Source organism: Chiloscyllium punctatum, chromosome 11, assembly GCF_047496795.1.
Source record: "Chiloscyllium punctatum isolate Juve2018m chromosome 11, sChiPun1.3, whole genome shotgun sequence".
In the NCBI taxonomy this organism is placed as follows: domain Eukaryota; kingdom Metazoa; phylum Chordata; class Chondrichthyes; order Orectolobiformes; family Hemiscylliidae; genus Chiloscyllium; species Chiloscyllium punctatum.
This window is the reverse complement of record NC_092749.1, coordinates 85,490,563-85,504,370: the sequence shown is the minus strand read 5'-3', so window position 1 is coordinate 85,504,370 and position 13,808 is coordinate 85,490,563. Positions and strand designations below refer to the sequence as shown.

The 13,808-nt window shown below is 43.3% G+C and overlaps 1 protein-coding gene across 7 annotated transcripts in view; it reads right to left on the bottom strand.

The window, feature by feature from the left end:
- Positions 1-13,808, bottom strand: part of cep43 (centrosomal protein 43) — a 113,750-nt gene that overhangs the window by 42,288 nt on the left and 57,654 nt on the right. For all 7 annotated transcript variants that reach the window (XM_072581175.1, XM_072581170.1, XM_072581171.1 and 4 more), the window contains one exon: positions 6,127-6,210. In XM_072581175.1, the coding sequence (XP_072437276.1) occupies positions 6,127-6,210 (84 nt within the window). The remainder of the gene's footprint in view (positions 1-6,126; positions 6,211-13,808) is intronic.

The window sequence follows — 13,808 nt, the reverse complement described above, 5'->3', positions numbered from 1 at the left end:
TTGGCCTCTCGGTCCATCTTCGAACTTAACACAAATGTTCATTCTCTCCACCACCAATGCTCAGATTATGTACATAAGATGCAAAGCAGAAATTCACCAAGGCACCTTAGACAGCACCTTCCAAACCCATTACGACTACCATTTAGAAGGACAAGGATGGCAAATAAATGGGAACACCATCACCTGCAAGTTCCCCTCCACCCAACATCTTGACTTGGAAATATCACCAGTACATCAGTATTTTCACACCAAATGGCATTGAGTGTACCTGTAACAAATGGATTGCAGTGGTTTATGAAGACAGCTCACTAACCTCTCAAGGGCAACTAAGAACAGGCAATAAATATTGGTCCAGCTAGTAAGAATCACATTCCATTAATTAATTAAAAAAGACAGGCTGTACAAAGGAAGCAGGGAGAGAGAGAGAGAAGAGGGAAGAGAAAGACAAGGAGAAAATAAAGACAGCAGTTCTGATTACAATTCCCACTTCCAGTCAGAGCTGTGCTTTACTTGGCCTAAAACAATGCTGGAGTGTGAGGCTTTAGCCAAATATTGATTTGAAGCTCTTCAGATCAAATAGATTGGACGGGGCAGTGTTTGTGTAGTGTGTCCAGGAAGCTTTTCTAACTCAGTATGTAGAATGTCCGACCAGAGGGGAGGCCATATTGGATTTGGTACTTGGTAACGAACCGGGACAAGTGATGGGCTTGTTAATGGGTGAGCATTTCGGTGATGGTGACCAGAATTCTGTGACTTTCACCTTGGTTATGGAGAGAGATAGCTGCGTGCAACAGGGTAGCTTTTATAATTGGGGGAAGGGTAAATACGATGCTGCAAGACAGGATCTGAGGAGCATAGGCTGTCAGGGAAGGATGTTGTTGAAATGTGGAACTTTTTCAAGGAACAGATACGACGTGTCCTTGATATGTATGTACCAGTCAGGCAGGAAAGAGATGGTCGTATGAGGGAACCTTGGTTGACGAGGAAGGTTGGATGTCTTGTAAGGAGGAAGAAGGAGGCTTACATAAGGTTGAGGAAACAAGATTCAGACAGAGCGTTGGAGGGATACAGGATAGCCAGGAGGGAGCTGAAGAAAGGGATTAGGAGAGCTAAGAGAGGGCATGAAAAATCTTTGGCGGGTAGGATCAAGGATAACCCCAAGGCCTTTTATGCATATGTGAGAAACATGAGAATGACGAGAACGAGAATAGGTCCCATCAAGGACAGTAGTGGGAGACTGTGTATTGAGTTGGAAGAGATATGAGAGGTCTTGAATGAGTACTTTTCTTCAGTATTTACAATGAGAGGGACCGTATTGTTGAAGAGAAGAGTACGAAATGGACTGGTAAGCTAGAGGAGATACTTGTTAGGAAGGAAGATGTGTTGGGCATTTTGAAAAACTTGAGGATAGACAAGTCCCCCGGGCCTGACGGGATATATCCTAGGGTTATATGGGAAGCAAGAGAGGAAATTGCAGAGCCGTTGGCAATGATCTTTTCGTCTTCACTGTCAGTGGGGGTGTACCAGGGGACTGGAGAGTGGCGAATGTTGTGCCCCGCTCAAAAAAGGGAATAGGGATAACCCCGTGAATTACAGGCCAGTTAGTCTTACTTCGGTGGTAGGCAAAGTAATGGAAAGGGTACTGAGGGATAGGATTTATGAGTATCTGGAAAGACACTGCTTGATTAGGGACAGCCAGCATGGATTTGAGAGTCTTATATAATTCTTTGAGGAGGTGACCAAGCATGTGAAGGAGGGTAGAGCAGTGGATGTAGTGTATATGGATTTTAGTAAGGCATTTGATAAGGTTCCCCATGGTAGGCTTATGCGGAAAGTCAGGATGCCTGGGATAGTGGGAAATTTAGCCAATTGGATAGAGAACTGGCTAACCGGTCGAAGTCAGAGAGTGGTGGTAGATGGTAAATATTCAGCCTGGAGCCCAGTTACAAGTGGAGTTCCGCAGGGATCAGTTCTGGGTCCTCTGCTGTTTGTAATTTTTATTAATGACTTGGAAGAGGGAGTCGAAGGGTGGGTCAGTAAATTTGCAGACGATACCAAGATTGGTGGAGTTGTGGATAGTGAGAGGGCTGTTGTCGGCTGCAAAGGGACTTAGATATGATGCAGAGCTGGGCTGAGGAGTGGCAGATGGAGTTCAACCCTGTCAAGTGTGAGGTTGTCCATTTTGGAAGGACAAATAAGAATGCGGAATACAGGGTCAACGGTAGGGTTCTTAGTAAGGTGGAGGAACAGAGGGATCTTGGGATCTGTGTTCATAGCTCTTTGAAAGTTGCCACTCAGGTGGATAGAGCTTGTAAAAAGGCCTATGGTGTATTAGCGTTCATTAGCAGAGGGATTGAATTCAAGAGTTGTGAGGTGATGTTGCAGCTGTACAGGACCTTGGTAAGGCCACACAGAACTGTGTGCAGTTCTGGTCGCCTCACTTTAGGAAAGATGTGGAAGCTTTGGAGATGGTGCAGAGCAGATTTACCAAGATGTTGCCTGGAATGGAGAATAGGTTGTACGAGGATCGGTTGAGAGTGCTAGGCCTTTTCTTATTGGAACGGCAAAGGATGAGGGGTGACTTGATAGAGGTTTATAAGATGATCAGGGGAATAGATAGAGTAGACAGTCAGAGACTTTTTCCCCGGGTACAACAGAGTGTTACAAGGAGACATAAATTCAAGGTGAAGGGTGGAAGGTGTGGGGGGTGGGGGAATGTCAGGGGTAGGTTCTTTACCCAGAGAGTGGTGGGGGCATGGAATGCGCTGCCTGTGGGAGTGGCAGAGTCAGAATCATTGGTGGCCTTTAAGTGGAAATTGGATAGGTACATGGATAGGTGCTTAAGCTAGGACAAATGTTTGGCACAACATCGAGGGCCGAAGGGCCTGTTTTGTGCTGTATTGTTCTATGTAGTTCATGTTGAAAGCCAGTTTGAAGGTTCTGTAGGGCAGTCAACAAACTGATACAAATAATAAGGTTACGGGCCAAGCAGATGATGCACAATACTGATCGCCATTTTAGAATTTGGCAGAATTTAATTTAAAAAAAGATTATAATTCACAAAGATTATAATTATCATAACTGGAACATGTCATTTTCATCCAAATCAGATTTGTCTATTAAAGATGTTGAATGAATGATATCATTGATTAGTACATAAGCTAAAAAGCCATCCTTCCTTAGCTAGTGACAAGAAATTTCTAACACTTTGAAGAGGTAACACATGCTGTGGATGAAGGAAATGGTACTGTACTCAGAAGGCATTTGATTAAGTGCAACATCAAAGGCACTTGAAAATAAAACCTCATGATGTAGTGGGCAGCATATTGGCATGGACAGAAGATTGGCCAGCTAAGAGAAAATAGAGAATAGGTATAAATGGGTCTTTTTCAGGTTGGCAAGTTGCAATGAGTGGTGTACCACAGGAATCAATGCTGGGACCTCACCTGCTTACAACTTATAAATGACCTAGATCAAGGGACAAAAGATTTGGTGGCTGAATTTGCTGATTACAAATAGTGCAGATAAAATGAAATAAGCTTAGTGGGACAGGAACAAGAAGAAACAATAGATCTAGTAGGGCTGTCCTATATGTAGATTTTGAGAAGAAGGTAGAAGCAGGTTGTGGAATGTTGTGGAAAGCTGTGGAGCTCAAACCTCCAGAGCAGATGAGGTCTGTGACGGTCCTAGAATCAGTGTCTTGATGTTTAGTAGAACACAGAACAGTATAGCATAGGAATGGGTCCTTCAGCCCACAAATGTTGTGCCTAACATGATGCCAATTGAAACTAATCCCTCTGCCTGCCCTTGGTTCATATCCTTCCATTCCTTGTGCTTATCTAAAAGTACCTTAAATGCCATTGTCGTATCTACCTCGACCATCAGCCCTGGCATTGCATTCCAGACTCCGACCACTGTCTGTGTAAAAACAACTTGCCCCTCAGGTCTCCTCTGAACTTTCCCTTTCTCACCTTAAATGCACGCCCCCTTGTATTAGACATTTCAACTCTAGCAAAAGGATTCTGACCATCAACCTATCCATGCATCTCAATTTTACAGAATTCTATTGTCTTCCCTCAGCCGCTGCTACTCAACAGAAAACAACCTGAGTCTTTCTAAACTCTCCTTATAGCTCATACCCAATGTTCCAGGCAGCATCCTGATAAACCTCTTCTGTACCCTCACCAAAGCTTCCACAATGCTTCCTATAATGTGACGACCAGAATTGAACATAATACTCTTAGTGGAGCGTAATCAAAGTCTTAAAAAGCTGTAAAATGACATTCTAACACTTGTACTCAATTCCACGATCAATAAAGGCAAGTATACCATACCACTATTTACTTGCATGGCCACATTCAGGGCGCTATGGGCTTGAACCCCAATATCCATCTGTACATCAAAACTGTTGAGGGTCCTACCATTAACTGTATACTTTTCCTTAACGTTTAATCTTCCAAACGCAATACTTCACACTTATCCAGATTAAACTCCATCGGCCATTTCTCTGCCCATATTTGCAACTGATCTATAAACCACTGTATCTTCGACAACCTTCTACAACTCCACCGATCTTTGTATCGTCTGCAAATTTACTAACCCACCCACCTACATTTTCATTCAAGTCATTTATATCACAAACAGCAAGGTCCCTGTACTGATCCCTGCGGAACACTACTAGTTACAAACCTCCAGCCTAAAAAACATCCTTCCATCACTACCCTCTGTCTTCTATGGGCAAGCAAATTCTGAATTCACATGGCCAAGTCACCGTGGATCCCATGCACCTTAATCTTCAATAGTTGGGTCATGGTTTGGAGGAGATAGGAAGTATTGCTGGCATTCAGCCTCTGCAAGGTAGAATGTAGTATGCTTGACGACAACAGCACCACCCTTAAAATGTTGGATTGATAACAATGCCAGGATCAGACCTGAGACCATACAGTATAGTAAACTCAGAAAAAGTCATGTTAGAATATGTGTCAAGAACAGAGAAATTCAGAAGTTTGATGTCGTGCTCACAGTTCTTGATGAAACGATTAAAAGCATACAAGAGACCAAAGGGTGGTGTCTGTGCGGAAGGATAAAATTGCAGATGGGTGAAAGTGTCAATGAAGTGAAGAAAAAGGACGCAAAGAAGTGGGCACAGAAGCAAAAGCGACAAGAGTTCAGCCTCATGTCACAGCTGAAATTCGTGAAGGTTGGAGTATAATTGGATAAAATGTAATCCTCTGCTGACCATAGATTATTCAGCATCAGACAGCAGAAATCTACAAATCAGTAAGTTTGAATTCACCAACATTTAATTAAGAATGGGCTGTACTGCAAAATCTTTTATTTATAGTCAAATCCTAACAATTCTAATCTGCTTGAAACTTAATTTATTTAAATTAAATTGTTGGATAATTCAAATGTGATTCAAGATGTGATACATCTTGGTGCCACCTAGTGACAGAATATTGCATAATCAATGCCTGCTAATTCAGTCATTTTGTGGTTGTGCTGAGAAAAATTATGTAAATAATGTAATAAAATGGGAACTAACTGGCTGGAAGGAATGAGCAGAGAGTTTCAATCAAGCAACTTTGAATTACAAAATTTGTCAGTATACAAAAGAATAGGTACATTGTTTTGTCTCATATTATACAAAAATAAAATCTTAATGCTGGAGAAACTCAGCAAGTCTAGCAACATTTGTAGAGGGTGAAGCAAAGTTTGTGTTGCAAGCAGTATTCTGCTTGAATATTATGCTGTAACAATTCCTCAGAATCCAAAATAATGATTTTTTAAAAATAAACCACAACATTCCCACTGTACCTTTATCTAGTTTGCTTCATTAAAGTTATTTGATAATTTAATTTCTAAATGAGAACAAAAACTGACAAGATCATCAGATTGTAAATGTTGCAAATTGAGTAATTTAAAGGAATATTATGAGGACTTTATTCTGTCTATGCCAATTAAGTGAAAAGTCTTTACTTCAATAGTACATTTATGTTATTGATGCTGTAAATATAATTTGATTGAAAATCTTGTATGAATGATTATGATGTTTGTGAACAACCATATCAAGAATGTAGGAAAACCTGCGTCCAAAGAAATTGCCAAAGTTAACAATACTCTTACCTTGGTCCCTGTATTTAAAGCAGTTTGCCTCCCTTCTGGGAGCTTGCCACGAGACTGTACAGTATCAGTATCATCTTGGACTATCTACCATAGAAACAGACAAAAGCAGTTGCAAAGTTGCATTTTTCTTTAAAAACCTATGTTACAAGAAAATCATGCTATAACAAGCGACAAGATAACATCTCTTTTTTAAAATTCTTTTATAGGAGCTGATAAGTTCAAAATGGTGGTAGTGAGCCACCTTCTTGATCTGCTGCAGTCCATGTAGTGTAGGTACATCTGCACTGCTGTTAGGTGAGGAGTTGGAGAATTTTGAACAGTGATAATGATGGAATAGAGATAAAGTTCCAAGACAAAGGGGTGTAACTTGGAGGACAATTTGGAGGTGGCACTGCCAAGCACCTGCTGCACTTGATGTGGAGGTGCTGGCGTTAGACTGGGGTGGACAAAATCAGAAGTCACATGACACCAGGTTATAGCCCCAACAGGTTTATTTGAAATCACAAGCTTTTGGAGCGCTGCTCCTTCGTCAGGTGAAGTTACTGCACCTGATAAAGAAGCAGCACTCAGAAAGCTTGAGATTTCAAATAAATCTGAAGCACTTGTCATTCTAGGTGATAGGAGCTGCAAGTCTGGAAGGTGCAGTTGAAGGACTATTGGCAATTCTTGTCGTTACAGCAATTCTTTTAGTATACGAGGAAAATCTCAATAGATCAAATGGCCTCCTTCTATGATATTGATTTTGTCTCAGTTGTATGGTACACTGAAGGAAAACAAAGACTGTGCATTATAGTAGGATTTTGAAAGTTTGATGACAATTTGTTAATGCTCCTGTTACTGTTTAAGAAAAACAAATTACTGGATTCAATACAGCAAGTGTGGAGATAATAGGGAATACAAAGAGAGGAATATATGGGCAACATTTTTCAGTTGGGGAATTCCCTGCCATGCCACCTGAAGACTCAGACTCAGTTGAGTGTATCTCTAATCACAGCAAACCAATTTAAAGACAATTTGCTGGAGGGGGAACTTTAGAATTCTAATTAGTTAACGAGATATCAACATCTCTGTGGGCCTGCATTTATTCCAATACATAATTGCCCTCGAGATGCTGGTGATGAACTGCCTTCTTGAACTCTAACCCTATTACAGTTTGAAGTGTGGGGACAATCACAGTGCTGTTGGGAAGAAAGATCCAAGATTTTGGCTCATCAACAAGTTAAAAACAACTGTGAAACAGCTTCAAGTCCCAGTTGCCTGCAAATTGGAAGGGAATTTGCGGATGGTGCTGCTCCCAGGTATTTGCTGCCCTTGTCCTTCTAAGAGGTCATAAGTCGGACGATGTTGCTGATGCAGCCTTAGTGAGTTGCTGCAGTGCATCTTTTAGATGACACACATTGCTGCCACTGTGCATCAACAGTGTTGAGAGTGAATGCTTAAGTTGGTAAATGAGATGCCAATCAAACTGACAACTTTAGCTTGGATGGTGTTGAGCTTTTTGAACATTGTTAGAGTCGTACTGCATTCTATAATTCCCTGATTTGTACCTTCCAGATGGTGGACAAGCCTTCGGGTGCAAGGGAGTGAGATACTTGCCACTTTCCTAGCCTCTGACCTGTCTTGTAGCTACAAGGTCAGGCATACTAGAGTGGGCACAGGACATTCTGAAAGGGGAGGGTGAATAGCAAGCAGTCATGGTCCTTACTTGTGTTAATGGCATAGACAGAAAGAGAGATTACTTCCCTGGAATGAGAATTTAGGAAGTTCAGTACCAAGTTGAAAAGCAGGACCTCTGGGATTGTGATCTTGTGGCACAGGGTTTAATCTTATGTTTGTGAGGTGAGAAATATTAATACACGTTAACATGTGGCTAAAGAGCTGGCGAAAGAGGGAGTGCTTCAGAAATCTGGATCATTGGCATCTCTTCCAAGGCAGAACGGACCTGTACTAGGTTAGGTTGCACATTAATTTAGCGGAGCAATAATATCCTTGTAGGGAGTTTGTTATTAACACTTAGGAAGGTTTAAAGTATTGTGGCCGGAACAGGGAGGGAACCAGCAAAGTAAGTCAGCATTGAAGTGACTGAGAACAAGGTAGAGGTTAAGGTCAAGAGTGTGGTGCTGAGAAAATGCAGGTCAGGCAGCATCCAAGGAGCAGGAGAATCAACATTTTAGGCATAAACCCTTCATCAGGAATAGGCTTGTGGCCAGGGGAGCTGGGAGATAAATGTGACGGGGGTGGGAGGGGGAGATAGCTGAGAATGTGATAGATAGATGAAGGTGAGGGAGAAGGTGATAGGTCAGAGACGAGGGTGGAGCGGATGGATGGGAAAGGTGTTGGACAGGTCAGGAGGGCAGTGCCAAATTGGAAGCTTGGGACTGAGATAATGTTGGGGGGTAGAAGAAATAAGGAAACTGGTGAAATCCACATTGATCCCATGTGGTTGCAGGGTCCCAAGGCGGAACAGGAAGCGGTCTTCCTCCAGGCATCAGACGATAAGGGTTTGGCAATGGAGGAGACCTCCGGACCTGCATGTCTTTGGCGGAGCAGGAGAGGGAGTTGAAGTGTTCAGCCACGGGGCAGTGGGGTTAATTGGTGCAGGTGTCCCAGAGATGTTCTCTGAAACGATCATTAAGTTGGCATCTTGTCTCCCGGCTGTAGAGGAGACCACATGGGGTGCAACGGATACAGTAGATGAGATTGGTGAGGTACAGGTAAAGTTCTGTCAGATGTGCGAAGATCCTTTGGGGCCTTGGACGGAGGTGGCAGGAGGATTTAGGTGCAGGTTTTGCATTTCCTGCAGTGGCAGAGGAAGGCACTGGGGAGTGGGGTGTGGGCGGGGGTCATGGATCTGACGAGGAGTCACGGAGGGAATGGAATCTCCGGAACGGTAATAGGAGCGAGGAAGGAAAAATATATCTGGTGGCGAAGGTGGCAGAGGATGATGCGATGTATATGGAGATTGCTGGGGTGGAAGGTGAAGCTCTGGTGGGGGGTGGGGGGGGCGGGTTTGTCCATATTGTGTTGGGAGGGGTAGGATTCAAAGGCTGAGGTGCGGGACATGGAGGAGATGCGCTGGAGGGCATTGTCAATCACGTGGGAAGGGAAATTACGATCTTAGAAAAAGGAGGCCATCTGGGATTTTCCAAAGTGGAGTTGGGAATAGAAAAGTAATCCAAGATGGAGGACAAGAAAAATTTCTGGATGTAACAGCTGTTCCTTTTTTGATGTATTTTAGGTTAGGAGGTGATTTCCTCGAATTCCAGGAGCAGCAATTACTGTTTCATATGCTATTGCATTGTCTTGAACCTTTGGAAAAAAAAAGTTAAAACAACAGCAGTTTTAAAAAGGGAGAGGTAAGTGCGAGAGAGAGAGAGAGAGAGAGAGAGAGAGAGAGAGAGAGAGAGAGAGAAACTGACAAAGCAGTGAACCTGCACAGTTACTGCCTTTGCTGTTTGAATTTGCTGGACATCGGAGTGCATCTGGGAAAATCAACAAGCAGTGAAATTCACAACTGATCTGTTTGGGCGAAGTCACAGCATAGAAACAGATAAGTGAATACTTTTAACCTGGAGCAGTGTTTTGTAGAGAAATAAGACGGTGTTATTTTCTGGGTCTGTAGAGTGAAGGAGCAGAAAAAGCCTCGAGGAGAGCGATATGCGCTTCTTGTCAGATGTGGGAGTTTAAGGAGAGTTTGGGTTACTGTGGATTATATCTGCAATAAATGCTGTTAGTTGCGAATCTTATCAGATCGAATGGATCAGTTGGAGAGAAAGTTAGAGGCAATGAGGAATTTGCAACAGCAACGATATGTGATGGATGGCAGTTATAGGAAGGGGGGGGGAAATCGCAGATAGTCACATAGATGGGTTAAATCCAGGAAAGGCAAGAGAAGTAGGCAGTTAGTGCGGGAGCTTCTGTGGCTATCCCCATTTCAAACAAGTATGCTGATTTGGAAAATGTTGGGGCTGATGGATTCTCAGGACAATGTAGCACAAACAGCCAAGTTTCCAGTATTGAGACTGGCTCTAATGCAACGAGGGGTACATCGGGTTCCAAAAGGTCAATTGTGTTAGGGGACTCTCTAGTCCAAGGTACAGACAGACACTTCTGTGGCCAGCAGCAAAAAAAATCAGAATGGTGTGTTGCTTCCCTGGTGCCAGGATCAAGGATGTCTCAGAGAGGGTGCAGAATGTTCTCAAGGGGTTATTGTCTGTCCACATTGGAACCACCAACATAGGAAGGGAAAAGATTGAGATTCTGAAGGAAGATTTCAGAGATTTAGGCAGGAATTTAAAAATGAGATCCTCGAGAGTAGTATCTGGATTACTCCCAGTGCTACGAGCTAGTGACGGCAGATTAGGAGGATAGAGCAGATGAATGCATGGCTGAGGAGCTGGTGTATGGGAAAAGGACTCACATTTTTGGACCATTGGAATCTCCTTTGGGGTAGAAGTGACCTGTACAAAAAGGACAGATTGCACCTAAATTGGAAAGGGACTAATATACTGGCAGGGCATTTGCTAGAGCTGCTCGGGATGATTTACCTAGTGGGGGAGGGGGGGGGGGGGGGGGTTGGACCCAAGGAGATAGTGACGAAAGGGATCAATCTGAGGCTGGTACAGTTGAGAGCAGAAGTGAGTCAAACAGTCAGGGCAGGCAAGGAGAAGGTAGGACTTATAAATTAAACTGCGTTTATTTCAATGCAAGGGAAGGCAGATGAACTCAGGGCATGGTTAGGAACATGGGACTGGGATATCATAGCAATGGCAGAAACATGGCTCAGGGATGGACAGGACTGCAGATTAATGTTCCTGGATACAAGTGCTACAGGAAGGATAGGCGGGCAACAAAGGAGGGGCACTGGTGTTTTTGATAAGGCATAGCATTACAGCTGTACTGAGGAAGGATATTCCTGGAAATACATCCAGAGAAGTTATTTGGGTGGAACGGAGAAATAAGAAAGGGATGATCATCTTATTGGGATTGTATTATAGACCCCCTAATAATCAGAGGGAAATTGAGAAACAAATTTGTAAGGACATCTCAGCTTTTTGTAAGAATAATAGGGTGGTTACGGTAGGAGATTTTAACTTTCCAAATATAGACTGGGACTGCCGTAGTGTTAAGGGTTGAGATGGAGAGGAATTTCTTAAGTGTGTACAAGAAAAGTTTCTGATTCAGTATGTGGATGTACCTACTAGAGAAGGTGCAAAGCTTGACCTCCTCTTGGGAAATAAGGCAGGGGAGGTGACTGAGGTGTCAGTGGGGGAACACTTTGGGGCCAGCTACAATAATTCTATTAGTTTTAAAGTAGTGATGGAAAAGGACAGACCAGATCTAAAAGTTGAAGTTCTAATTTGGAGGAAGACCAATTTTGACTGTATTAGGCAAGAACTTTCAAAAGCTAACTGGGGGCAAATGTTCACAGGTAAAGGGATGGCTGGAAAGTGGGAAGTCTTCAGAAATGAGATAACGAGAATCCAGAGAAAGTATATTCCTATTAGGGTGGAAGGAAAGGCTGGTAGATATAGGGAATACTGGAGCACTAAAGAAGTTGAGGGTTTGGTTAAGAAAAAGAACGAAGCTTATGTCAGGTATAGACAGGACAGATCGAGTGAATCCTGAGTAAAGTATAAAGGCAGTAGGAGTATACTGAAAAGGGAAATCAGGAGGGCAATAAGGGTACATGACATAACTTTGGCAAATAGAATTAAGGAGAATCAAAAGGGTTTTTACAAATACATTAAGGACAAAAAGTAACTAGGGGAGAGAATAAGGCCCCTCTAAAATCAGCAAGACAACCTTTGTGTGGAGCCGCAGAAAATGGGGGAGATACTAAACGAGTATTTTGCACTAGTGTTTACTGTGGAAAAGGACATGGAAGACATTGAATGTAGGGAAATAGATGGTGACATCTTGAAAAATGCCCAAAGGAGCAAGTGCTGGATATCATGACACGCATAAAAGTTGATAAATCCCTAGGGCCTGATCAGGTGTACCCGAGAACTCTGTGGGAAGTGGGGGAAGTGATTGCTGGGCCTCTTGCTGAGATATTTGCATCATCGATAGTCACAGGTGAGGTGCCCGAAGACTGGAGGTTGGCTAACATGGCGCCACAGTTTAAGTAGGGTGGTAAGGACAAGTCAGGGAACTATAGACCGGTGAGCCTGATGTCAGTGGTGGGCAAGTTGTTGGAGGGAATCCTGAGAGACAGGATGTACATGAATTTGGAAAGGCAAGAACTGATCAGGGATAATCAACATGGCTTTGTGCGTGGGAAATCATGTCTCACAAACTTGATTGAGTTCTTTGACGAAGTAACAAAGAACACTGATGAAGGCAGAGTGGTAGATGTGATCTATATGGACTTCAGTAAGGTGTTCAACAAGATTCCTAATGGGAGACTGGTGAGCAAGGTTAGATCTCACGGAATAGAGTGAGAACTAGTCCTTTGGATACCGAACTGGCTCAAAGGTAGAAAACAGAGGGTGGTGGCGGAGGGTTGTTTTTCAGACTGGAGGCCTGTGATCAGTGGGTCATTTATAAAAATGATTTGGATGCAAACATAAAAGGTATAGTTAGTATGTTTGCAGATTACACCAAAATTGGAGGTGCAGTGGACAGCGAAGAAGGTTACCTCAGATTACAACGGGATCTTGATCAGATGGGCCAAAGGGCTAAGAAGTGGCAGTTGGAGATTAATTCAGATAAATGCGAGGTGATGCATTTTGGGAAATCAAATCTGAGCAGGACTTATACACTTAATGGTAAGATCCGAGGGAGTGTTGCTGAACAAAGAGACCTTGGAGTGCAGGTTCATAGCTCCTTGAAAGTGGAGTCGCAGGTAGATAGGATAGTGAAAGCGGCATCTGGTATGCTTTCCTTTATTGGTCAGAATATTGAGCACAGGAGTTGGGAGGTCATGTTGTGGCTGTACAGGACATTGGTTCGGCCACTGTTGGAATACTGCGTGCAAGTCTGGTCTCCTTCCTATCAGAAAGATGATATGAAACTTGAAAGGGTTCAGAAAAGATTTACAAGGATGTTGCCAGGCTTGGAGGATTTGAGCTATAGTGAGAGGCTGAACAGGCTGGGGCTGTTTTCCCTGGAATGTTGAAGGCTGAGGGGTGATCTTATAGAAACTTACAAAATTATGAGGGGCACGGATAGGATAAATAGACAAAGTCTGGATGGGAGAGTCCAGAACTAGAGGGCATAGGTTTCGGGTGAGAGGAAAGATATAAAAGAGAGCGAAGAAACAACTTTTTCACACAGAGGGTGGTATGTGTATGGAATGAGCTGCCGGAGGAAGTGGTGGAGGCTGGTACAATTGCAACATTTAAGAGGCATTTGGATGGGTATATGAATAAGAAAGGTTTGGAGGGATATGGGCCGGGTGCTGGCAGGTGGGACGAGATTGGGTTAGGATATCTGGTCGGCATGGACGGGTTGGACTGTCGGGTCTGTTTCCATGCTGTACATCTCTATGACTCTATGCGGCAGAGGTGGAGGAATTGAGAATAAGGGATTGGTGTTTTTACAGTAGGTATGGTGGAAGGATGTGTAGTCTAGGTAGCTGAGGAAATCAGTGGGCTTGTAGGAGATGTTCGTGGTCAGTTGGTCACCGGAGATGGAGTTGGAGAGGTCCAGGAAGGGGTGGGAGCTGTCTGAGATGGTCC